Raw genomic sequence first — 25,428 nt, 5'->3', positions numbered from 1 at the left:
GAAGTACCACCCCTTTGCCAAGCCTGTTCCTCTGCCAGTCAAAGCTCTTTAAATGCAATACCAAACCAGGGTTGACCAACGAAAGGCCGAAATTCTCCAGCTACACCATCCAGTTTCTGCATCAAGGTACACTGGTGTCTGGGGCATGCATAAATTATGGGAAGTGAGAACATGTGCCCTCCCCTCTTTGAATAATTTATTTTGGCATTTCTGCTGTTTTGCTTCTGCCAGTCACCTGTTCTGGCTTCGAGCCACTGTTAATGTTCTTGGTGAGCTACTCCGCTCCCGTTTCAGGAGGAAGCGGCCACACGCTGCAAACATTTTTTTCAAAGACTTAAAACCAGGGCTTTTTTTGTAGCAGGAACTGCTTTGCTTATTAGGCCACACACCCCTGATGTAGCCAATCCTCCTCCAGTAGGCCTTGTACTAAGAGCCCTGTAAGCTCCAGGAGGATTGGCTATGTCAGGGGAGCATGACCTAATATGCAAAGGAGTTCCTGCTACAAAAAAAAAGCCCTGCTTAAAACATTAAGAAACTTTAAATGAAAACAAACAACACACAAAATTCTGTTCTGTGCTGTTGCAGAATCAGAGAGCCCTGGGAAAAGGTGAGCTAAGACACCAGCAAAACATGGAGAAATTATTTTATTGCATAGAGATGGACATTTGGACAATAAGCAGTGGAAACGGTGCCAGCCATGGGCTTTTGAAATCAGTACAGCTGCCGCGTGGCCAGCTTTCTTTGACCATTCAGCTGTAGGGTGAAGATGGGCACAATGTTTCTTAACAGTGGGTGACCTCCCAGTGCAAACCTGGTTTCATAGCTTGTTTTCACTGGATACACACAGACACATTTCTGTTTGAGTCTTGCCCTCTTGTGGTGATGGGCAAACAGTCCTAATCCCCTCCTCCCCATATTTTAAAGTGTCCTGTATATGGCATGAAGGTATTAAAATCACTTTTAAAACCAATGCAAAACTACTCTAGGGAGTGAGTGACTTCACTGACGGTTACCAATTTGTGCCTGCGCTACCGACAACTTCTAGAAACGCTTTTTTTTAAAAAAAAAGCTTCTCCAAGTTCACTCCAGAAAAGGGGGAAAATGTACACATACTTTCAAGGCAGTGAAGGTGCTTTGTCAGATCTCCCCTGCCACGCAGAACATTCAGACTGTCTTCAGCCTTAGGGAATGGGGATGATCGTAAAATGTGCACAGAATTAATGAATAGGGATAAGAGAAATGAGCAACTGGGGGTGAAGGTGGGGGGAGTATAGGGAGTGGATGATTGCTGAGAGGGGAGACAGGCCAGAAGCAGGGAAGGGACAGAAGCATCTCTCCCCCTCTTGCACATCTCGTAGGGAGGGCGGGGGGTCTGAGATCTAGAAGGACAAAGGGGCCCCATGCACAGGTGGAGAGGAGACCAGCAGGTGAGAGGGCAGCACCCCAGTCCTAGTGCTTCGATATGTCTCCTTTTTTGAGGATGATCTGCCTTTGCCAAGGGGCCAGTTTTGCCTCATCGTACCCAAGAGTCCTTAGCTTTTCCGACTGTTGTTTCTCCTTCTCTTCCTCTTCTCGCTTTAGCTTTTCTTCCTCTTTCCTGCTCAAAAGAAGGAGGAGAAGGGGGGTGCTGGTTAGCAACGCCTATGGAGTCACGAAAGCAGAGAGATGGTGAATGAATGACTGTGGATCACTGTTTGCAAGACCTGAGCAAGGCTGTTAAGCAATAGGATCTTTGGGAGGTCATTCATTCATAGGGTCGCCAGAAGTTGGAAGTGACTTGACGGCACTTCTCACACACACTCACACACACGCACTCAAAATGCATAGATCAGAATCTCTCTCTCTTTACCTGCAGGACTTTTGTCTTCTTCCATAAACCAGATTTTATGTTATCTGCAAGAGGAGCGCAGAGCTCACAGGGAGAGTGTGGGCTTTGCATGCAAAATCTGTCTGCTTCAATCCCAGTAAGCAGAGGACGGGAAAGGTCCCTGCCTGAGATCTTTGGGAACTGTTTGCTGTCAGAGTAGACCAACTTGGGCTAGGTGGAGCAAGGGTCAGATTGCATAGGAGGCAGTTTCATCTGCGCACATCAAAAGTACTTGATCGGAACCTGAAATGGTGCTTTTGGATGGTCTTTCTCCAAATTCCAACCAACCGTTACAATCTAAGAGTCACGAAACATCCAGACTCACCGTTTTTGCTCTCTGTGAACGAAAAGAGAAAAGAAAAAAAAAAGAGCCAGAGAGTCTTAAGTGTATACCCTTCTTAAGCACATTGCTCAAAAAGTATAGAAAACAACTTTCAGTAAAGGATGGAGAAATTAAAATTGAGTAGCAGTAAAATTACAGGAGGTACGAAAGTTACAGCAATCAAAAGATAACTAAAAATAGTGGTTAAAAAAGGCTTAAAGTCACCCTAGATAGATTTTGCCTGGATATTTCAAAGATGAAAACACTTTCTGAAATAAAAAGATCTTACCCTGGAAATCAAATTGAACATGAGAGAGAATTTCATCTAGTGGGGGTGACCACCACCAAAAAGGCCCTGATACAAGACCCCAGCATATTGTTACCAGAAAAAGCAGAACCAAAGTTACGTTGGTTCTTACTCACCAACTGCCCTGGCTATACAGGGACTTCAAGGCCCATCCTTTCCTCAATTCACTTCTTGAATGGGAAGGTGGACACACCCCTTGTTTCGTGCCACAACTTATTATTTCTGCACTCAAGGCAGGTTCACAATAAGAAATTAACCCTGCTGTTGTCCAAAGTCACACATCAAAACTCCTCCACAGGTATTCAAGGGCTGTGCTTTGCTGTGTGAGGTTGCAGAAACAGAACCAATGCTACTGCCTGGCCTGCTGCCCTCACTAAGCCTCCAAAGTTCCCTTCTTGCTTTGAAACCATGCTTCACTATTCCATGGTGACACAGAAAATACTGCATCGGTGAGCCAGATTTCAGTCCCCACCAATACAGCCACTCAGCTTGCACATGCTGAGGTTGTACACACATCTGGTGGGCCCACTGCAAACAGAACGGCCACTGGCCAACCTTTTTGTTAACATTTCATCCTCACCTTTCCTCTTCCATCTTCTTACGAAAAATATCCCTCCGCCAGGCTGGCATCGTGGCCAAGCGAGCTTCCTCTTCTCTCTCCTGCAACACAACAAAGGGAAGCTGAGGCTTTTCTTCCACAAAAGCCTGAACAAGTGGAAGAGCTGGGGGAAAGATGCAAGAGGAACAGCAGGGAGCTCCGATCCAGGTGAGCTTTGTAGGAAGAGTTAGGAGTTCAAGAAGGGAAGGACGGAGAAATTGATGTTCTGTTATTGACAGAGCACAAAAAAGATGGGCAGAACTTGGGAGGCGATCAGCGTCAGGATTCTGCTTAGGAAAAGTGGTGGATCCAGACACCCATTTGGCAGCACCCGTTCTCCTGATGCCCCTGAAGTCTTTGGCAAAGATGCTACAGATGATCAAAGAAACTCGGAGAGGTGTGGTGATCATCTGCATGGGCTCGTGATCTGGGGAAACTGTTATCCTGAAGGCCAAAACGCCTACATTCAGGTCAAGGAGGGAGAATCTGTTTACAATTTTCACTGAGCGCTGAATGCCAAGTCCCATCTGCAGGACCAGTTTCCTCTTTAGTAACCCCCTCCTGGGACCCTGGAATAGGTTTGAACACATCCCCCTCTCCAAGATACTTCTGTTTTAAAAGATCAGCTGATTAAAATTCTCAAAGCAACAGAGTCACTCTCCCTTGTGGCCAGACAGGGCACAGATGAAAACACCCACTTAAAATCAGCTCAAACCACAGAAGGGGATTTCTGTACGTCGGGGGGGGGGGGGGGGCAGCCAACAAGTACTGTCCTAGAGATGCTGCTTTGGCTGGGAATTCTTGGTTCTGCCATTAGAATGAAAAGCTGGCTTCTTGGCGTTCGTCAAGCTATGCTGTGCATTTGGAAGGCTCCCTCAACACAGTGTGCAGTCTTGCATATGTCTGAGTGACCTGAACATGGATGCCACAGCTTCAATGCATCAATGAAGGATTCATGGTCACCCCCACTCCCCAAAATCCAGATGGTGGTTGGAACCAAGACCCTCAGAACCTGAAACAAACTGGAACACCAAAGAATGCCTAAACCACTGAGGTGTGCCCACTTCTTCCAGCCTAGACCTAGACAAGGCTCACTTATCTCTGCACTCCTTTCGGCATTGCTGTAACATTGGGCTCAGATCTTATTAGATAAGTCCTGGGCCTTGAATTGTTTCGGGGAGGGGGGAGGGGAGGAGAAAGAATCCTGTGCTTGTAGAACATCCACAAGCTGGTTACAGCAAAAGGGTTGGAACACTTTCCCTATGAAGAAAGGTTAAAACGCTTGGGGCTCTTCAGTTTGGAGAAACGTCGACTGAGGGGTGACATGATGGGTTTACAAGATTATGCATGGGATAGAGAAGGTAGAGAAAGGTGTACTTTTCTCCCTTTCTCACAATACAAGAACTTGTGGACACTCAATGAAATTGCTGAGCAGTCAGGTTAGAACGGATAAAAGGAAGTACTTCTTCACCCAAAAGGTGATTAACACATGCAATTTACTGCCATAGGAGATGGTGGTGGCTACAAGCATAGCCAGCTTAAAGAGGGGATTGGCTAAACATATGGAGCAGAGGTCCATCAGTGGGTATTAGCCACAGTGTATTGTTGGAACTCTCTGTCTGGGGCGGTGATGCTCTGTATTCTTGGTGCTTGGGAGGGGCAACAGTGTGAGGACTTCTAGTGTCCTGGCCCCACTGATGGACCTCCTGATGGCACCTGGGGTTTTTTTTGCCACTGTGTGACACAGAGTGTTGGACTGGATGGGCCATAGGCCTGATCCAACATGGCTTCTCTTAAGTTCTTATGATCTCTTAACAGGGCAAGGAGAGAAAGCGATTTGACTTTTACAGATCAAAAGCATAGTGGACTTCTGAGAAGAATTTCACAGCTCGGCAGGATCTCAACCAGCTGTATAACGCCATCCCTGAAAAGATTCCTGTTGTAAAAGGACTGTCATTTTCTGGAATATAAACCATACTGGAAGACATAATCTCTTACTTCAGCTGCTGAATTTGCTGTAAAGATGAGAACTGTGATGCAGGAACCTATTGGCTAGTAACTGTCCCATCCCAGCACAGGGTTTTTCATTGCCTAACCAGACCAACTCTTCCTACTCTCTTGGCTCTTATTTATAAATGCAGTTCCCCAGAGGCTGAGCTCCCCTGCCTAGCACAGCCAGACTCAGCAAGAGATTTTTTTAAAATAATGAACTGTCCTCTAGGTAAGAGCAATCCTGCCTGCTTCCGCTGCGCAGGGACCCAGAGAGCCTTATCATCAAGGGAACCAATCTATTTCCATATCTGTAATCTGCAAAGCCCTCCACTCTTTTTCTCGCTGATCCTGTATGACTCAGCATGAAGATTAAGGGAAGGTTTTTATTGAGTTAGAGGACTAAGGGGTCGGGAAACTGTTTGGAAGGGACTGCTTGGAAAAGAGCGGCTTTGGTGTTTCTGTGTGGTGGTGGGGAAGCAGCATTTAAGTTTCAGGAAAGGAGAACGTACCATCCAGAGCCACGCCGGCCTCTCCCATCCTGAGACTCTTTTGGACTCCATTCTCGCATTTGGGGACAATTTCAGGAGACTTCTGTTGCGTTAGCAAAACCCAAGTTGTGCCCACCTGTCTTCAGTGACTTTCCTCTCAAGTACTTTTAGTCCCCTCCCTCAGTACACATTTCACGTGCAAGCGCCTCGAGGTACAATTTTTTAAATTATGCAACGCTGTACACTGATAGACTTGCATAACACCCTGATTGTTTTTCTCGTGGTTTGTGCAATGCCAGAAAAAGACAAGCCACTTTACCAGACTGTATTGGCAGAAGAAAGATCAGTTATAACTCCGACGTTGCTGGTATTTTCGGTGTTAACTGTGAAGGCTGTGAGCTAATGCAATAAAGCTCATGATTGATCAATCCAGAATTCAGACCTGGCATGGAGGGAATCACCCATACCCAGAGAGATGCCTCACATTTCTGTATCAGCTGCTGCCCTGTCAGAGAGAAACAGGGAGCGCTTAAGGGCCCTCTCTACCCGCTGCAAAGACGTTATAGCCAAGCTGATGCAATCCCCAGGGCCAGCGTACTACACAATCCACCACATGGCCCATACACACTACGGTGTCCTCAGCTGACCCATCTCCTTGTCAAAGAAAGCATGAGTAGGAGAGCTGGCCAATCACCTGACAAGCCCACCAAGGCAAGAAGCTTAAGTTGAAAAGATGAGTGAGCACGAGGGGACTACAGCTCCACTTTTGTGGAGTGTTGGGCTTTAAATTCTCAAGAGTATTAGCCCTGAGAGGATAATGCCAAGAGGAATCTGAGGTCTTGGGAGGCTAGAAGGTGACTCAGAGTAGGGCCAAGCTTCCAAAGGGGCACTTCAGGCCACCACTGCTGTGGGAGATGGTCATATGAACATATGAAGCTGCCTTATACAGAATCAGACCCTCGGTCCATCAAAGTCAGGTATTGTCTACTCAGACTGGCAGCGGCTCTCCAGGGTCTCAAGCTGAGGTTTTTCATTCCTATTTGCCCTAGACCCTTTTTAGTTGGAGATGCCAGGGATTGAACCTGGGACCTTCTGCTTACCAAGCAGATGCTCTACCACTGAGCCACCATCTCTCCCCTGGTCCCTCCCATAGTCAACACACGGTGAGGTCTGAGTTACACAGGAACAGTTTTCTCTTCTGTTGTGCACAGGATACCTGCAAGGACTGGTTCAGAGAATGGTAGAAAGTCAGTAAGAGGAACCACCAGCAGCCTGGGAGAGATAAAAACAGGGCTTTTTAAAATAGCAGGAACTCCTTTGCATATTAGACCACACACCCCTGATGTTAGCCAATCCTCTAAGAGCTTACAGTAGGCCCTGTAAGAAGGACTTTGTAAGCTCTTGAAGGATTGGCTACATATGAAGGGTGTGGCCTAATATGCAAAGGATTTCTTACTACAAAAAAAAAGCCCTGGATAAAAAAGCTGGAAAAGACACCAATGGTCATCTAGTCCAACCCCCTGCACAATGCAACAGATTCACAACTATCCCATCACACACCCCCAATGACCCTTGCTCTAAGCCCAGAGAAGCCACTGGGGGAGTTTAGGAGTCATAGTTCTGTGGTACAGCTAATGCTTTGCACGCTGAGGCTCCCTGGTTCAGTCTCCAGTATAAATAAATAAATAAAGGATCTCAGGATGCAGGTACTGAGAAACACGAGACAGGTGTGTTGCTGCTGCCAGTCAGAACAGGGAATACTCAGCAAGAGGGCCTCCGTCTCAAGCAGCTTCCTCCGGTTGCTTGCAAAAGATTTGACCTAGACTGCTTTGACCTGGTAGGTGGAAAGGCAAGAGACAGATAAGGGACAGGCGGGCGATTGTAAGGAAAGAAAACAGAGTGAGTGGCATGGCCAAACAAGGGTATCTTTCTGCAGCAGGAAGGAATACGGTTTTCCTGGAGAAGGTTCTAGCGGAAGGCCAAGGACTGGAAGACTGAGACGTGGGCAAGGAAGATGCTTACTGTATCAAGAATAAATCTTCACCTCCTCCACCCCCAACACCTTCCCCCCAATGAGTGAATTCTACTGGCCGACTAACGAGGATGGGGAGTACAGTGGAAACCAAAGCACAGGCAAGATGAAGCTTGCAGCATCCAGAAAAGAAAGGGGAAAGATTTTTAAAGCACTCTTGCAAATAAAGCCACTAGTCCACATGGATTTTTACTATCCCACTTCCTCATGTTAGTTGGGTTTGAAGTGCCAACCTAAGCAGAGTTGTGCCCTTCTAAGCCCACTGACATCTGTAGACACAGAAGGGTCCGTCGACAAGACCCTTATGTATTTACTTAAACCCTGAGAATCTGGAAAGCAGCTCTGGGCACCTCCTATGCGCCTACATCCCCCCGCCCCCCCCAAATCCTCACTAAATCCTCCATATTCAGTGCAAGAAACGTATTGATGGACTCAAAGCTCCCTCCAGTTAAAAATAAAGACGGCCAGTTCTTTCCACACATCACACACTTTTATTTCACCACGGAAAACAAGAGCCTCCAGCAGGCAAACTCACCCGAATCCACCCCCCCCCCCCCCCCCCCAAATCTGCTTGTACAGTCAGCTTGACTTTCTCTGGCTTTCAGTGGCTCAAGTTAATAAAAGCCAACAAGAGGACTTGAAATGTGCAGGGAAGAAATAAACCACATCACGAAACGGACCAGCTCAAACAGGATCCCTCGGGCCACCCATCCAACTGGAAAGAGAATCTATTCAATAGATTGTCTGAATTTTCTCCTCTGATCATCTGGGCATTATAACGCACTCTGAGACAACGGATTGCAGCCTATGTCACAAGATTTATTCCTGGAGAAATGGCATGTAATGACACAAGTTATGGATGCACTGATTGGAAGGAGGTTGCCTGCTGTGCCTCTGCATGATTCACTGTCCAGGCCTCCCTCCCTTCTAATATGCATCCACTTGGGGGTCGGTGGGTATTTCTACCTCTTCTGTTCATCTGATAGGATTCAACCAATCATTTTCAACACAGAGGTACCTACCTATGGAGAAGGCTGCCCACAGCATTTCTGAATGAGTCACTGTTCTGAATTGGTTTCCTTTCAACTCTAGGGCACAACCAGCAACACACAGGAGGACAGGCTAGCCTATAGGTAGTTGATTCTTAGCCTTAAGGCTATAAAAGCCCACCCTTCATACATAAGAGAGAAGTATGTGTCCATTTTAATTCAAAATACGAATGCCTTCGTTATCAAATGCTTGAGAAACATGGATGTTTATGCATAGCAGACACAAACCAAAACTAAATAGGCAGCCGTGTTGAAGTAGTAGAACAAAATAGGAGTCGATTGCACCTTTAAAACCAACAGTTTTATTCAGAACGTAAGCTTTCATGTGCATGCACACTTCTTCAGACAAGGAATGAGGTACAGTAAGTAGAGCCACATATCGAAGTGTGCATGCACACGAAAGCTTATGTTCTGAATACAACTAAGTTGGTCTTAAAGGTGCAATCGACTCCTATTTTGTTCTACAAACCAAAACTGTACTCTACACAGAAGGCAGAGTAACTCATTTGAAGCATCCCCCATGAACCAAGCTTGGTTTCATCTAAATTAATTAAAACCAAGCAGCCATGAGAACCAAGCTTGGTTTCATTTAAATTTAGGCTACTTAGGGAGCTGGCACTATAGTACACTGGCCGTCTTTTCTCTTTCCCACCCCAAAATACAGCTTTAAGCCCATTTACACTCAGGGAAAATTCTCATGCTGACTTGTTTGCTGAAGAACCTCTTGCACTGTAGAGGACTGGGAATGCAGGGCACAATGCAAGATTGCTTTCAGTCCATGCAGGGGCAAGGCCAAAGCAGTTGGGTTTCACCACTGCCCTACATGAACGAAGGCAGCATCCCCCAGAACATGCCCAGCATTATACTGTGGCTGCACATTGCTGAGGAAGGCTGGTAATGGCAGGGAGACTATGTTTGGGGAAAACAGTTTCTTTAAAGAACTCCAAGGAAGCGCTGGTTTCTCAGCTACTAAAGCTGGAGGGGGGAAACTTCCCTTTGTTCTCCATGTTCCCTCCACTCCAGATGCTACAAGCTACAGCTCTGGTAAAAGCTCTGCTTGTAATTATAATTGGTGATAACTTCTCTCCCGTTTTCTTTTTACTACCCATCAAAGTTTTATCTCGGTTCACATTTTTAGCTTTACTCTTCAGCAAAAGTTTACTGCTTGGGTTTTGATCAGTGTACGCAGTTCTCTCTCTCTCAATGTGACGATGTTCCCCCATGTGATCCTAACGGATCCCATGTACTCTGGAGAAATTGCTCTCAAAACCTTGCTAGTAATTGGGGAAGGTTTTACAGTCTACAAGTCCCAACCCCCTACATCTATTAAAAAGGGCCTTGGGTAGTGGGTGTAGGGAAAGAACCCCATCTGAGCCCTTCCACAGCCACTGATGTTGGATAAACTAAAAGCCTGACTCATTATAAGAACATTGAAAGACCCCTGCCTGGTCAGATGACTATTGATCCATCCAACCCAGCAGCGGGCAGTTAGCTAGGAAGCTCTCATGAAGATGACCAACTTCTCTCCAACATCTGGTGATATAGCTATTTTGCCATAGTGGTTAACAAATATGGACAAACTGTGCTTTCCTCCACATATTTATCCAACATCTTAGACCTCAGCCATTGCCTTGCATGGTGGCAGAAAATCACATAAGCTAATAATACACCAGTGGAAAGAAGGGATTTTCTTTAGGGGGACTTGGATCTACCACCCATCAGTTTCACTGGGTGACTCTGAGTTCTAGAAGCTTCAGATGTTCACATGGGTGAAAGCATTCCCCTCCAGGGCTCAGCTCCAGCTTGCACAAAAGCACAGCCATGATCTCTCGCCTCTGTCCAAGGAGGCAAGCGAAAGCCCTTGCCAAGGGCCATTGTGACTTCTGGCCTGCTCTCACAACCAGCTATCTTAGAATGCACCCAGGAAGACCTTCCGGCAAGGTAGGTGGGGTTGGGATTGGCCAACCCCAAGTTAAGGTGCTGAAACTGGGCTTGAACTCAGCATGTGTGAAAGATGGCAGCCCTCTCGACCCACCCAAGGGGAACCCTCAGATGTCAAACATCTCCGCCTCCTTCTCCTTCCAAAAGGAGAAGCTACGGTCTATGTAGCGGCAAATGTCTTCGTTGCTGAATTCCCCGACCTCTGAAACCAGCTGGACAGAGCTCTTCCTACTTTTAGGGGCCGGGGTTGGGGCCAGTTCATCTACAGTAGTGCTGGCAGGTTCTTGGTTGCTGCTGATCAAGGTCTGAGACGATTCCTGGTGGCAGAGGACAGGAGGGTGGCACGCCTCTGCTGGCGCCTCTGCTTCCACCACGGCTGCACCGTCAGGTTGCAAGTTGTCCCCAAAGAACTCCTGCTTGAGGTCCTCAAAGCCGTCCAGCCAATCCCTCTTGCCAGCCTCGATCTCCTGCATCACCACCTTGTGGAACTGACGGATGAGCTCCCAGCTGTGGCTACCCAGCCGGTCAAACATTTCGTAGCAGAGGAGGTGGCGGAACTTGCGCTCTTCCCGGGTCATGCTCATTTCCAGCAGCTGGAAGTAGCCCAGCATGAAGAGGTCGAGGGTGAGGCTGTCGTACTCCACCGGTGTGCCACTGACATGGGGCAGGAAATGCTCGGGCCAGTAGAGCATGTTGGTGCGGCTCAGGCGTCGGATTTGCCTGGTGGGCACCTGGCTGATGATGTTTCTCCAAGTGCGCGATCAGCTTCCCCACCACTTGCCGTTGCTTCATGAAATACAAGAGCCGGTCATCGTCACTGGGCTTCTTGCCCAACTCGATCGACAGGATATCGTCCACGCCGTTGTACGTTTTGTGGTCCTCGACTGAATCGACGCTCAGAGTGGCAGCCATCTTCCTCTTGGGGGTTGCTTGCTTGTCCGATTCAGTGAAGGTCCACTTCTTCCAGTGCTCCAGGAAAAGGTAGACAATCCTCTCCTTTCGCATGTCGATATAGTCTTGGACACAGCTCAGTTCGGTCTGCACCGGGAGACTCCTGGTCATGTGGTCCGGACTGAACAAAGCTTCCCCAAAGGGATCTCCTCCTGCACACTGAGCATTCCCCTGTGTGGGGAAGAGAGGCCCTACTTCCCCATATAGTAATGGGGCGTGGGAGAGCTGAATGGGCGGCTCCATGCCAAGGGCAGGGATGTCCTCCCCCAGCACACCAAACCCCTCAATGCCACTGATGTAGTCTTCTTCCAAGATGGGTTCTCGGCTATACGCAAATGGTGCGGTTCCCACGGAAGAGATCGCTTCCGTTTGTACACTCGGCTAGACGTGGTGTTGGGTAACTGGGACTGAATGTGCAACTCGTAGTTGGCCTTAAGGTTCTTCACGGACACTCCCCACTGCATGATCTCTTTCTCCACTTCCTCTCGGGTGCAGCTGAAGGACTGGGAGCGGGCGATGTTGGCCGGGCCATCTTTCAAGGGAGGCGAGGCCCGCTGTGAGGCCTCTACGGCGTTGTCCGCCTGCTCCAGCCCTTCTGGCGTCACCATGTCAGCCAGGCTAGTGGCTTTGCCTCCCAGCGTGGCCAGGAGGATGGCCATACTCTTCAGGAGAGTCGAGATCTTGCTGCACCAGGCTGGGAGGTCATCGGCTCGGCCCTGCATGCGCTTGGGATTGATGGTGAAATGCTCGTTGGCCAAGGCGGCGGAGACAGGCAGCAATTGCTGCAGCTCGGTCTCCAGCTGCTCCAGCTCCGTCTCCACTTTCTGAACTTTGTGCATCACTTGGAGGTTCTCGATTTGCTTCTCGATGCGGAGGATGTCCTCCTCGGTCATGAGTTCCCCAAAGGGGCCGAGGATGGCGTTGTGGGTATGGGAGTATCGCCAGCCTTCCTGAGGGTAGTAGCTACCGGAGTGAAGCTGAGGCAGGGCGAAAAAAGAACAGAGGGCAAACGTCTCCCTCAGGATCGGCCTCTACACAGTCCTTTGTTTTGCACACGCTCGGCCTTACATGTCCCCTCGTGGTGTAATGGGAACGGCCCAGGCTGGTTGAGGGTGTTTAGCTGGGGGTGGGGGGGCAATGCAGGCTGGGGTAGACAGGGTGGGTCGGCAGCGTGGGAATGGTGTAGAGACAGACACTTACAGTTTTTTCAGCTCACGTGGTGGGCATGCGAGAGAACCGCACAAGGAACAGAATGGTGTTATTGATTCAACGGCAGACCCCGCTGGGAGGTGTTCACGCATTACACCACTGAGTGATCATGTAAGGCATTTATTCCTGCAGTATCTTGTTCAGGGGGGAATGGAAGTTTGAGGGGGGGGGGAATGTCTTTTTTTGGTTTTCTCACTAGCCAAATGGACCCAATTTAAAAGCAGCAGGGAAGGTCAGAACTTGGAAGGCCTGCGAGCTGGGGAATCGTTGCAGAGACTCTTGCCCTGAAGAGTTGACCCTTGGTGCATACTGCAGGTTAAACGCGTTTTAGAGACAGCCACACCATGGCACAGAGCTCAAAACCATGCAAAGGGCACAGGAGACGCATGCCATCTCTCCTCTACCACCCCAACCTCCGGCACACAGAAAATTCTCATGAGAAAAAAAAACAAAAACAAATGAGTGAGGAGAGATGGATTAAGTTAGAAGGCCACTGAAAGTAGTTTACAGAACTCTCTCTTGCCCCTCAGCTATTGGCTGAAGCTCCTGTGATGACACACAGAATGTTCATGAGTGTTCTGAGATAGTGAAAGGGCAGCCACGGAAGAACAGTGCAGAGGACATAAGGGAAATGGACGTTTAATTTGGTTGGCAGAGATACTTCTCTTTCTGTGAGGGGAGGCAGATTAAGCAGAAGCTAAGAAAAGTAAGATAGGTATTTTCATTCAAGGTGTTTCATTCAAGGAAGAGAGGTGTTTCATCTATCAAGATCATGACAGGGTGCTGTGAGACAGTGACTTGTCCAAGATCATCCATCCAACCTGATGAAGAGTTCTGGCAAACTCGAAAGCTTGCACACCGTTTTGTGTCATTTCGGTTGGTCCTAATGAAAGGGACTGTGCTTCTTTTGGATTTGGAGTTCAGATCAGTACAGCTGCAAACAAACTACATCTACCAAGATCATGGCAGGGTGAGGATGCTGCCCCCCAGACTGCTTCCACTGCAGAGCGGAAGGTCCTACTCCAGTGCTCTAACTAACACACCAGTCTGTGCACCACAGAGTAGATTTTCCTGCTGTATTTCCTGAGAACAACAATTGAAAAGCCCTTCAGTGTGCATACCTGAGGAACCCTGAATTGCCTTATGAGGGATCTGAACAAAACGGTGAGTAAAGGTCACCTCACTTATTCTCTGCCATTCTTTTGCCTGGCAATATACAACCACAGGAGAGCACAGCACACTTCAGGGGGCAGCCTCCTGATCAGTGGAAGTGTCTCTGCTTGGCATACAAAAGGTTCCAGGTTCAATTCCCGGCAACTCCAGTTAAAAAGAACCAGGCAACAGATGATGTGGAAGACCTTTGCCTTAGAACCTGGAGAGCCATTATCAGGCTGAGTAGGCAAGATGGATCTTGATTGGCCAATGGTCTGCTTTAGTATAAGACAGTTTCATGTGCGTGTTCCTATCCAAATCAAGTGGGTTGCAGGGCGGCTAGGCTCCGTATGTGGACCCTGTTCACGTACGTTTCAAAAGAGCATTGAAGCTTCTCTGCCTTTTCTCACATGCAAGCTCTGCACCAAATTGATCTGGCTTCTTGGGGAGTGGGGAGAAGAGAAAATATAGGGGAAGGCAAGAGACGATGCATTTCTTTTTAAAAAGTTATTTGGGAGAAGAAGAGGAGAATAAAGTGAGATGGGTACAGTCCTCAGTCAATGGAGCACAGAACAGACAAGAACGCCACCCCTCCCCATCCCGACTGCAGAAGGAGAGTCCCTGCTTGAAGATTTTGTGAGAACCAAAGAGCAAGTTGGGTTTGAGCCTTAGAGCCTCACTGGATCCCTCTGGCCCACCAGGGGGAGCCACTAGAACACAAGGGGTGTCAAACATGCAGCCTGGAGGCTGAATCAGGCCCCCGAGCAACTGGCTGTCATCTGCTTCCTTCTCTCTCTCTCTTGTTTCCTTCTGCATCACAGCTTGTTTTGCAAGGCTTGCTCAATAGCACAGCTGAGCTACTAAGTCAAGCCTCTCTTCCTTCTATTGGCTGAAGCTCCTCCCGTGGGGAGGGAGGGCTTGCTTTTCAGGTTCTCTCAATCGCACAGCAGAGCTTCTGAGCCAGTTTGGTGTAGTGGTTAAGTGTACGGACTCTTATCTGGGAGAACTGGGTTTGATTCCCCACTCCTCCACTTGCACCTGCTAGAATGGCCTTAGGTCGGCCATCGCTCTGGCAGAGGTTGTCCTTGAAAGGGCAGCTGCTGTGAGAGCCCTCTCAGCCCCACCCACCTCACAGGGTGTCTGTTGTGGGGGAGGAAAATAAAGGAAATTGTGAGCCGCTCTGAGACTCTGAAATTCGGAGTGGAGGGTGGGATATAAATCCAATATCTTCTTCTTCTTTCTTCTATTGGCTGAGGTGCCTCTCCCTCCTGGGGAATGCCTCTCCCTCCTGGGGAAGGAAGGAAAGAGCCAGAGCTCCCTTTGCCCAGTTCCCTGGATCCCATGGGAGAAATACAGAAAAAGCACCTTAAGACCAATGAGTGCTAATGTTTTAAGTTTTCTTTATTAAAAATATTTAATTGTGTTTGTGTGTGTCCTTTATAAAGTGTATATCTCTGCTCCCTATCTTAAATAGGTATACACATGGCCTGGCCCAACATGGTCCGGCCCAACCAGGTCTCGTTTATATCAGATCTGGCCCTCATAACAAATGAGTTCGGCATCCCTGCACTAGAGCAACCAGTAGTCACTGCCTGTTGGGAAGAGAGTCGGATTTCCACAGGGCGATTTCTTCACAGCAAACACACTGCAAGCTCCCCCACACCGTGCTGGCTTCTCCCCGCTCCCCCAGCCTCTTTTGTGTACCTTGCGCCTTTGCTCTTCTTCTTCCTGGATCTTCATCTGCAGCTTACGGACCATAACCTGGCGCTTCCACTCTGGAATGGGCCGCCCCTGTTCATCGTGGGTGGGGATCAGGGCCTCGATATCCACCTGGCCGGCTGGGACCGAGGAGGCCAGTGGGGGCAAGGAGCCGTTGACCACCGGCTCGGGCGAAGTGGCGGGCCTCTGGGCTGAGATCCCATCTGGAGTGGATGGGGGAGTCGGTGTCCTGGTGGGAGATGGGGAGGAGTTGGGAATCTCAACCTGGATTGGAGGAAGAAAGAGGATGTGAGAACTGGGAGGAAGAGGTCTCTCTGATGCCTGCCCAGAAACAGTGTGACTCTCTTTTTGAGTCTCTTTTGAGCCACAACACTCATCTGCAATTAGATCTCCCTGCTCAGACAGCTGAATCCAGCTGCAAATGACTATCATATTAGACTGATAGTACAATAGCCAACAACAGATGGATGCAGTCCTGGGATTTCCACACCCCCCCTCGAAATCTACAGCTGGTTCTTACCACATCTAACTGCTTGTTATTTCACATTTCTATGGGCCTGTGGATAGAGCTGGAACTGAAATTCCACCCCAAACTGGATTTTGCTCTTCTTGTGGTAGACTCCTTCTAAGCTGTGGAGTCTTGTGAGCAAAAATTCTTCTTTGTAAGCCACTGGCACTAAAGTTGTGAGCTACTGCATAAATTAATTTGCTCTGTGGCCATCCTTCCTGGGCTAAGACAAAATGTGTGAGCCAGAGGCTTAAAAACTGTGAGCTAGCTCACACTAACTCAGCTTAGAGGGAACACTGCTCAAGACCATCTGTCACCACATGCGGGCATGCATTCACAACATGGAAAGGACACATTTAGACTGCATCACTGTAACACATTTGTTACACATTGCACAATTATTAGACTATTGCAACCATTTGCAACTGTGATGGCTTGTCCACACAGGAAACTCAAGTCAGCAATTATTGCTATCGCACAATTACCGTGAGTGCAGCTCTAATCTCATGGCAAAGTGGGCAGGTGCTAAAGATGTGTATTTCTGGATGTCTGCGCTTGCTCTTTAGTAAACTGAATTCTGTCTCAAACCAGAAGCATTCAAGGACATGTTTCAGTTCATGTTCATATATGAATATGGTCATATGTTAATAGATGATGGGCAGAGAATTTCCTGGAATTTAAACTAGGAATCTTTTTTTTTAAAGAGGCTTCCATCAGCAAAAGCTTAGTGACCTTGCTGGAAAGTCCCCATAAGCCAGTTTGGTGTAATGGTTAAGTGTGCGGACTCTTATCTGGGAGAACCGGGTTTGATTCCCCACTCCTCCACTTGCACCTGCCAGCATGGCCTTGGGTCCGCCATAGCTCTGGCAGAGGTTGTCCTTGAAAGGGCAGCTGCTGTGAGAGCCCTCTCCAGCCCCACCCACCTCACAGGGTGTCTGTTGTGGGGGAGGAAGGTAAAGGAGATTGTGAGCCGCTCTGAGACTCTTCGGAGTGGAGGGCGGGATAGAAATCCAATTTTTTCTTCTTCTTCTTCTTCTTCTTCTTCTTCTTCTTCTTCTTCTTCTTCTTCTTCTTCTTCTTCTTCTTCATAATCTCCCCTCATCTGGTTCATTAATGTGGTGCAGTGGTAGAGCATCTTCTTCACAGCCAGGAGGTCCCTAGGTTCAATCCTTGGTGTCACCTCTCTTAAAAGGATCCAGAACCAAGCAGGTGATATGAAAGGCCTGAGACTTGCCACTGGTCAGACTAGACAGCACTGACCTTGATAGGCCAAGCACCCCAACTCGATATAAGGCAGCTTCATAAGAACATAAGAGAAGTCATGTTGGATCAGGCCAATGGGCCATTCAGTCCAACACCCTGTGTCACACAGTGGCCAAAAAACCCAAGTGCCATCAGGAGGTCCACCAGTGGGGCCAGGACACTAGAAGCCCTCCACTGTGCCCCCCTCCAAGATCCCAAGCACTTCCTGGTTGATAAGCGTTTTCACTTCCTGCCAGACAGAGCTGATCCTATTCAGTGAGGCTTTGTGCACCAACTCTCCCTTGCAACTCAAAGCAACCCTCTCTCATCCCACCCTATTCACCCCATCACCACATTTCCTCTTCCCTCCCCTTCCACATGCAGGCTAAAAGGGGGCCAAGTGACCAGTCCAGTCGGTCACCTACGTTGGCGCCCGCCTGGCCGCCAGCCCGAGAAGACGGTGGTGAAGCCCTTGCTCTGGGGCGTCGGCTTGAGGCTCTTCCCTGCCTTGATTTCGGCCCAGCAACTCGGCATTGTCACCGGTCGGGGACATCATGTTGAATGACTTGGTGCCTGCAAGAGACAAGGAGGCGTGGGGCAGAGGGAAAAAACACCAATAAATTCTCCAGAGCTACACCTGTCCTTCAGAACCCTTGATCTGCAGAGCCTGTATGGCTCTTAAGGAGTTGATCAAGACCTTATTAGTCTGGAGTCAGAGGGCGAGCAGATCTGCTTCCCCTTTCCTCACATTTCTCCCTCTTAAATTCCAATTGCTGGTCTCCAGTTGAATTATTTGATATGGCTGGCCTTGGTTTGTCTGCTCTTAAATTCTACATCGAGTCACTGATTAAAGTGCTTCATTGGCGACTATACAAAAAATATTTTATTATTAACTGTTATCAGTAAAATGGGTGGCTTATCTCGGGCATGACTGCAGCAAACCAAGTCACCTTCGGACACATGGTTGGGGAGGCTCACTAGGTATGCACCAAACACAGGTGCACCCCAAACACCTGAGCATGCACCAGGAGGTACAAAATGTGGCAGAGAGAAGAATGTCAGCTAAAAGGAAGGAATGGAGAGGGAGGTGATGTGGAGGAACAGTGATTCATATAGAGGCACACCAGCTGCCTTCATTTCAAGGTAGTTGATCTGGTCTCAGAGAAACTTTTTAGTTGTTCTGTTTATTTGTTGCAGTACTCTAATGACCTAGGCACACATTATGGGGATTTTTATATTTTCAGGTGATGACTATATGGGAGAAGGGAAAGTCTGGAGTACTGTTTTCTGAGTCCACAATGCACTGAGGATATCATTTCAAAGAGCAAAATTCCTTGAACCCTGAATCATCTGATTCCCCTCCTCTTCACACAAATATCCTTCTTAGAGATGCCTGTAACATTTTTTTTGCAACTTACTATCTTTGCAATGATAGGTCTCTGTCAAATCTCACTCAATGTCACAGGCTTAGACAAAACAGCCATCAATAAAAATCAGTTAAGGTGCCAATGAACCAGAGAGAAGAATGTCGGCTGCCTTCATTTCAAAGTAGTTGATATGGACTCAGATAAACTTTGAGTTGTTCTGTTTATTTCCAGCAGTACACTAATGATCTAAGCACATTCTCTTTGGTTCTGCAACAGACTCACAACACTGTTGTTCTGGGAAAAGGCAAAAAGCTAAACTGCATGTTAGAAGAATTACAAGGAACAGCCCTCCTCGGACTGTGCCGTTTTCGAAAGGAAGTAGGGGGGAAATGCATGTCTGAATAGAAATATTTCAGAACAAGCAGAAAGCTAGGATGTCAGGGAGTTTGATAGCCTAGCTTTAGTTCCTGTCATCCTAGTTTTCTACGAGGGGAGATTTCTTTTTTCAATACGAGGAAGTATTCAAGCATGTGATCCCCCACCTTCAGTCGAAGTGGTACAGACCAGCAAGAGCAGCACCACATGATTCTCCTGATCACATGATTCTCTTGATCACGTATCTCAGCTCTATGTCTCTGGCCATTCCGACAACGCATAACGGTGAATCAGTTTGCTTTCTTTAAAAAACACAAAACAAAACACAAACAGGTCATGGGTATGTATTCATCCAGAATCCCTCTCTCTCTCTCTCTGCATTTGACTGGCTCTTGTTTTTTATGCATTACCCCCAGAAAACTGAATTCGGAGGAGGCTGTATCTTTTGACGTTAATCAAGCAACATTTCATAACTAAATATCTGAATCAGAGACTTCCTGGTTAACATGAGACCTTCAAAGTCACACAAAGGCCATGGGCTAGCCGTTCAGTTGCACCCTCATCTTCCCCAAATCTGCACTGTGGAGAAATCATACCGGACAACTTTTCAGGGCTGTCGCAAGGAATCCTAAGAGGCCTACCTACAGGGGTCATTTTGTAGAAAAATAGGTGGTGGAGCTCATCCAGAGGATTGTTATGCAGCTGCACCTACTATTCAATGGACAAGGGGTGGAACTCTCAGAAGGAGGAGGTGGGACTCTCAGAAAAGTTTAGGAGCTGCGCTCCTGTGAGCCCGCACTGATCTGGGGCCTGCCTACCTACATGTTACATTAGAGATCTCCAATGTTTTCATTTAATCCCATGTTGCAGCTTCAAGGTGGAGGCAGCAATGGTGGAGTGATGAGAGTTCCAGACGTGGACCCAGGAGAACTGGGTTCGAGTCTGCACTCAGCCATGAAGCTTGCTGAGAGACGCTGGGCAATCACCATCCCTTAGTTTAACAGTATTTCACAGTGTGTGTGGGGAGGGGGGATAGAGAACGCATCCATGCAGCCTGGAGCTCTTTGAAGAAGGGCAGGATAAACATCAGGAAAGAAATAGAAAGACAGGGGGTGTTAGTCCCCAAAAGGGAGGCCAAAAATATGGATATTTGTTATCACCCCTACCACAGTTAACAGCAGCACAGGGCATGGGAAGGGGATATCTTAACAGAAGTATAGTGTCCAGATCACGTGAAGTGATGGTATTGCTTTACTCTGCTCTGGTAAGACCTCACCTGGAGTATTGTGTTCAGTTTTGGGCACCACATTTTAAGAAGGATATAGACAAGCTGGAACGGGTCCAGAGGAAGGCGATGAAGATGTTGAGGGGTCTGAAGACCAAGTCCTATGAAGAAAGGTTTTGAAGGAGCTGGGCATGTTTAGCCTGGAGAGGAGGCGGCTGAGAGGTGATATGATCACCATCATCAAGTAATTGAAGGGCTGTCATATAGAGGATGGTGTGAAATAGGACCAGAACCAATGGGTTAATATTAAATCAAGAGGTTCCAGCTCAAAATTAGGAAGAATTCCTGACAGTTAGAGCGATTCCTCAGTGGAACAGGCTTCCTTGGGAGGTGGAGGGCTCTCCCTTCCTTGGAGGTTTTTAAACAGAGGCTAGATGGCCATCTGACAGCGATGAAGATCCTGTGAATTTAGGGGGAGGTATTTGTGAGTTTTCTGCATTGTGCAGGGGGTTGGACTAGATGACCCTGGAAGTCCCTTCAACTCTTTCATTCTATGATTCTATGAAAAGGGTCTGCCTCTAGCACTGAGGTTCTGATCTGCGCTATCCCCCCTCACTGGTTTTCAATATTAAAAAACAGCCTGCAGACGTGATTCGGCTCTGCCACATAAAACAAGCAGTCTGGCCCTTTGCTAGTGCATGAGAAGGATCTCAAAGACTCCAAGTGCACTAGATCAGAACTAACTAATAATGATACGAACTATTGCTTAAAGATCTGCGATTCCCTCTGCTGGAACTCTCGTCTCCTCTCTTACTGGGCAGAGAAGGGGAGACCCTGGGACCCCTTCTGCAGCTCGATTGCTCTCCCCCCTTCAGCACTTTTATGGCATCCTAAAGGGAGATTAAGACAAGATTTAAAGGGAGATTTACTTAGGGATTGAAGCACTGGGGGGAAACTTGGCATCATCTTTATGAGACTTGTGCAAATCCATCTAATAATTGCCCGGGTTCAGATCCATTAATGGGCCTGCCAATCGAGAGGACAGTGCCAGTCTTTGGTTCTGGGGTGGGTGGGTGTTAAAGAGGTTGCTCCTGATGTACCCTACAGCAAAGGAGAGCACACCCCATGATCTCCAGTAATGGGGCAAAAGACCCTAGAATTCTCTGTTCATAAATTCTACTGATTTGTGCCGACTGTCCTTCTCTTCTCCCCCTCCCAAGCATTTCTAGGTTGAATTGTCCTAAGGATCCCCTACCATACAGCTGGTTATCAAGGGAACCAAACACACAATGAACTCCAAGAAACCACCCTGACATTAGAAAACAGGAACAAAAAGCAGAGGGCAGCTCTGTCTTACAAATCTCAGCACCCCACTGGGTAATCCCATTGCAGAAGAAGCCAGAGATCATTCAACCCCCACAGTAGCCTAATTGCAACATCAAGATGTCAGAAAGGAGGAGCCAGGTCTCTCTTCCTTGCCTCCGCCGTATCCCCCACAGGAAGGATCCCTTGGGTCTAAATTCTCACACCGTTCCCAGGATCCGAACACGCCAGGAACAATCATCCAAAGGGAAAACATGAAAGCAGTTCAACTCACATGGAAAGAGAAGGGCAAGCAAAGCCGGGGGCCAAAGGAGGCTCGAAGAGTTCCGGGCGCAGAAATTAAATTGGGTCTCCCTTGTGGACTTTTTGCAGCTCCTCCACCTCCATCCCAAGTTAAATCCCATGACGGCGGCTGCCGGCTCGCTCTCACTTTTTTTTCTGACACCACAGAACGTTGGGCGGCACTCAGGTATAAGGCAGGGAACAGGTTAAGAAGGGATAAAGCAGGCAAGGGAAGGTCAGGGATGGGTTAGCCAGGTGCTCAGCCTCCCCCCCCCCCTTCCCTTCCAAGGAGACCAGGAATACAGCTGATCCAAGATAATGAAAATCCTGTTTCGGGGAGGTGTTTGGTCCAAGCTGTACGGCCGGAGCTCTCCCTCCCTTTCCACCTGCTCCACTGTGCAAATGCAAGCAGAGGTAGTAGATTCCCTGGCATTTTCAGATACTTCCAGCTGCTAGGTCAAGGAATCTCCTGAGCCTGAACCCCGCCCCCCCCCCCCAAAGCAGAACACTGAACCTCAAACCGCTTATCGAATGGCTCATCTACTTTCTAGGGGAGATACTTGCCCTGTTTGGCCTCTCGCAGTGTTGCGTGGAAGGCGCAAATCCCAGCGTTCCTGGGCTGTGGGACAGGAGCTGGACTCTTCCTGAAAGCATCCGTCCTGAGCCATGCGGGTCAGGTTGGCCAGTTTCCCTAGCGAGCCATTATGTTGCCAGGGGGTGGGAAGCTTTGTTGTGCCGCCTGCCTCTCCCTGCCAGGGAGGGGGAAACAGCCGGGTCTGGAAGAGTCCCTTCCCTTGAAGGCTGAGGACAAAGGGCCGTTGGCATGAATGGCCCACTTTGGGAAAAGGACATGCTATTAAGCGCCGGCTCGAGACCCCCAAATCCTCTGGGATTCAGGGCTAATAAGCGCGATGCATTGAATGCCAGCCAAATTAGAATCACTAATAAGCCACGGAGAACTGAGGCCTGATGGACATTCACGTGTCCGGCTAATGCTGAGCATATGAGTTCAGACAAAAGGAATATTGTGGGAGTGGGGGAGGGGGGTGGACACGGTGTGGGGAGAAACAGGGCAAGTGGATTCGTCTTGCTTCCAGGAGGAGGAAGGAAGCTCTGATCCAGAGCAAGCTTCGGCTAAGTCCCCCAGTGGAAGTGAAGAGGCAAGCAGGTTCAGTGGGCAGAGCTGATTCATCACAAGTTGGGGTTTCTTTGCAAAGCAGTTTTTTTTTTTTTTAAAGCAGGTTGGTATGTACTAAAATGTTCACACAGACACCATGAAATCAAGAAATGAACGAAAGCTACATTTGCGGCCAATGTCAGAAAAGGAAAAAGAAAACCCAGTCCAGGAGCAGTGTTCCCTCTAAGCTGAGTTAGCGTGAGCTAGCTCACAGAGTTTTAGCCTCCAGTTCACACATTTTTGTCTTCGCTCAGGAAGAATAGCCCCAGGAAGCTCAGGAAGAATAGCCTCAGGAAGAATAGCCTGGATGCAGCAGCTCACAACTTTAAATGCCAGGAGCTCACAAAGTAGACTTTTTGCTCACAGCTTAGAGGGAACATTGTCCAGGCGGGAGCAGGGGAACAAAAAAAGCGGTCTTTTTTCTTCATCTTGTTTTACTTTGGTAGATCTCAAAATGCGCAGGGGTGGTCAATGGTAGCTCTCCAGATTTTTTTTGCCTACAACTCCCATCAGCCCCAGCCAGCATGGCTAATGGCTGGGGCTGATGGGAGTTGTAGGCCAAAAAAAATCTGGAGAGCTACCTTTGGCCACCCCTGCACTAAAGGGCCTCTCATGCCCTCCTTTCCACCCCAACACCTGCATGCCCCCATCTGCCCATGCTTCCTCCTTCTCCTTGCAAATCCTGCCACCATCCATGTTCAGTTGTCCTCTGCACCTCCTGTGTACCCTCTCCCTTGGCAGCACTGGCCAGGGTATGCAGCTGAGAGAGGGCTGCTGTTGTTTCCACCATTGGGCACCACCAACATGCCCTTCTTCATTGATTCTGGGCAGCTGGGAGTACAGGGACAGACAAGGGGCAGGGGAGGTGGGTTGGGTCTTGACTGCTGCCGCACCTCAGGGTATGCTGGTGCCGGCCCTACCGTGAGATAATCTGAACACACACACACGTTTCTAGTCCTTAATAAGGCTTGGCAATAATCACAAAATGCCTGAGCAAACCTCAGAAGCCAACAAGTGGAGCTCTGGTCTAAGCAACATTTCCAGCCGCCAGGAGCACATGGCTCGGGCGGGCTGCCTCTCCTCATGACACTTGGAAGCAAATGATGTTATGTAGAAATGACACACACACCCCTTCTTCCAAACATATGCTTAAATTAGGCACAGGGGGTTGGATCCAACCAGCTTTCCCACTAGGGAAAAAGGAAGGAGGGGGTTCCCTTTGACCACCCCCAAAAGGCCACTCTGGAGATCACAGGACCTGCACAGACAGAACCCATGTGGCACAGGTGCCGTCGTAAGGAGGAGGGCTGGGCAAGGCTGGAGCAAAAAAGCTGGCGGGATCTAATCCAGCAAGAGGCAAGATGCAGAATACAGCCTAGACCCATCATGCATGACAGCCTGGCATCAGCTTGCAAATGCCCTCCTCCCCAGTTTTGCCAGTCCAAAGAAGGCAGCTGAAAAAAAAAAGGAATTGGATCCAGCCTGTGGGGCACTGTGCTTGCCGTAGCCAGCATGATTTATGCAGGCTGCAGTTCTTTCTCAGCAATTAATTGGGTTGCAGAATCTGGATTCTTTTTCAGCTCCAGCAACATGGCTGTGCCTCACAAGAATGAGAAAGACCCTGGTCGATTTAAGAACAGAGTTTCTGACCTGGAAGAAATTGCCTCCTGTCACTGCTGACAGTTTACCCTTCAGACCCCTTGATAAGAAAAAGAAGAGAAGAAAGTAGACATACACATGCTCTCTGCCTTGGCCGGGAACAGTTACCGGGAAGTCTGCTGCTAATGTGTAAGGGGTAGATCCTACCTCTATCCTCCTTCTCCACTGAGCAAAGTTGGAGGCTTTCCTCCAGTCTAAGGAGACTCCAATCTGTTTTGGACAATCCAAAAACCCTCCAGCATTAGCAACACAGCATCCGTGGAGCAAACTGCAGGTTGCCAACTCAAACGGGTCTGGCAATTGGATGTCCACCCCTTGAGAAGGGACATCTACATGTATAGAGGTGCAGTCTGTTACAACAGAGAAAATTAAATCCCTGAGAATGCAAGTCGTATGTGCAGATACCACATTCAAATCGGCTTGGCATGCATTTAATAGCTATCTTCTCTCCCAAACAAGGGATCCTGGGAATTGTAGTTCCAAGTTATTTGAACGAGACATTTGCTGTACCAAACAAAACAACAGCCCCACGGGGTACTTTAGAAAAAAATCATTTAAGTTTGAAAACGGACTCTAATGTGCAGCATAGAATCTTTCAGATTTCCCCAAGGCCTTAGACCCAGCAGGTGGGTTTGCCAGCTTT

The 25,428-nt window shown here is 48.4% G+C and overlaps 2 protein-coding genes across 2 annotated transcripts in view; both read right to left on the bottom strand.

The window, feature by feature from the left end:
• Positions 1-1,067: 1,067 nt before the first annotated feature.
• LOC132586716 (espin-like) overlaps positions 1,068-25,428 on the bottom strand; it is a 124,118-nt gene continuing 99,757 nt past the window's right edge. Inside the window, 7 exon segments of the mRNA XM_060258787.1 lie at positions 1,068-1,597; positions 2,193-2,204; positions 3,077-3,156; positions 15,613-15,891; positions 17,803-17,823; positions 17,825-17,896; positions 17,898-17,950. Of these exon segments, the coding sequence (XP_060114770.1) occupies positions 1,450-1,597; positions 2,193-2,204; positions 3,077-3,156; positions 15,613-15,891; positions 17,803-17,823; positions 17,825-17,896; positions 17,898-17,950 (665 nt within the window). The 3' untranslated portion in view covers positions 1,068-1,449.
• On the bottom strand, positions 10,681-12,897 carry LOC132586717 (espin-like protein). Its single transcript, XM_060258788.1, is given in 2 exon segments — positions 10,681-11,348; positions 11,350-12,897. Coding segments are annotated over 2 exon segments (1,086 nt in total). The 5' UTR covers positions 11,791-12,897; the 3' UTR covers positions 10,681-10,703.

Source organism: Heteronotia binoei, chromosome 18 (assembly GCF_032191835.1).
Source record: "Heteronotia binoei isolate CCM8104 ecotype False Entrance Well chromosome 18, APGP_CSIRO_Hbin_v1, whole genome shotgun sequence".
Taxonomy (NCBI): domain Eukaryota; kingdom Metazoa; phylum Chordata; class Lepidosauria; order Squamata; family Gekkonidae; genus Heteronotia; species Heteronotia binoei.
The sequence above is the reverse complement of the archived record's forward strand: the minus strand, read 5'-3'. Positions and strand labels throughout refer to the sequence as shown.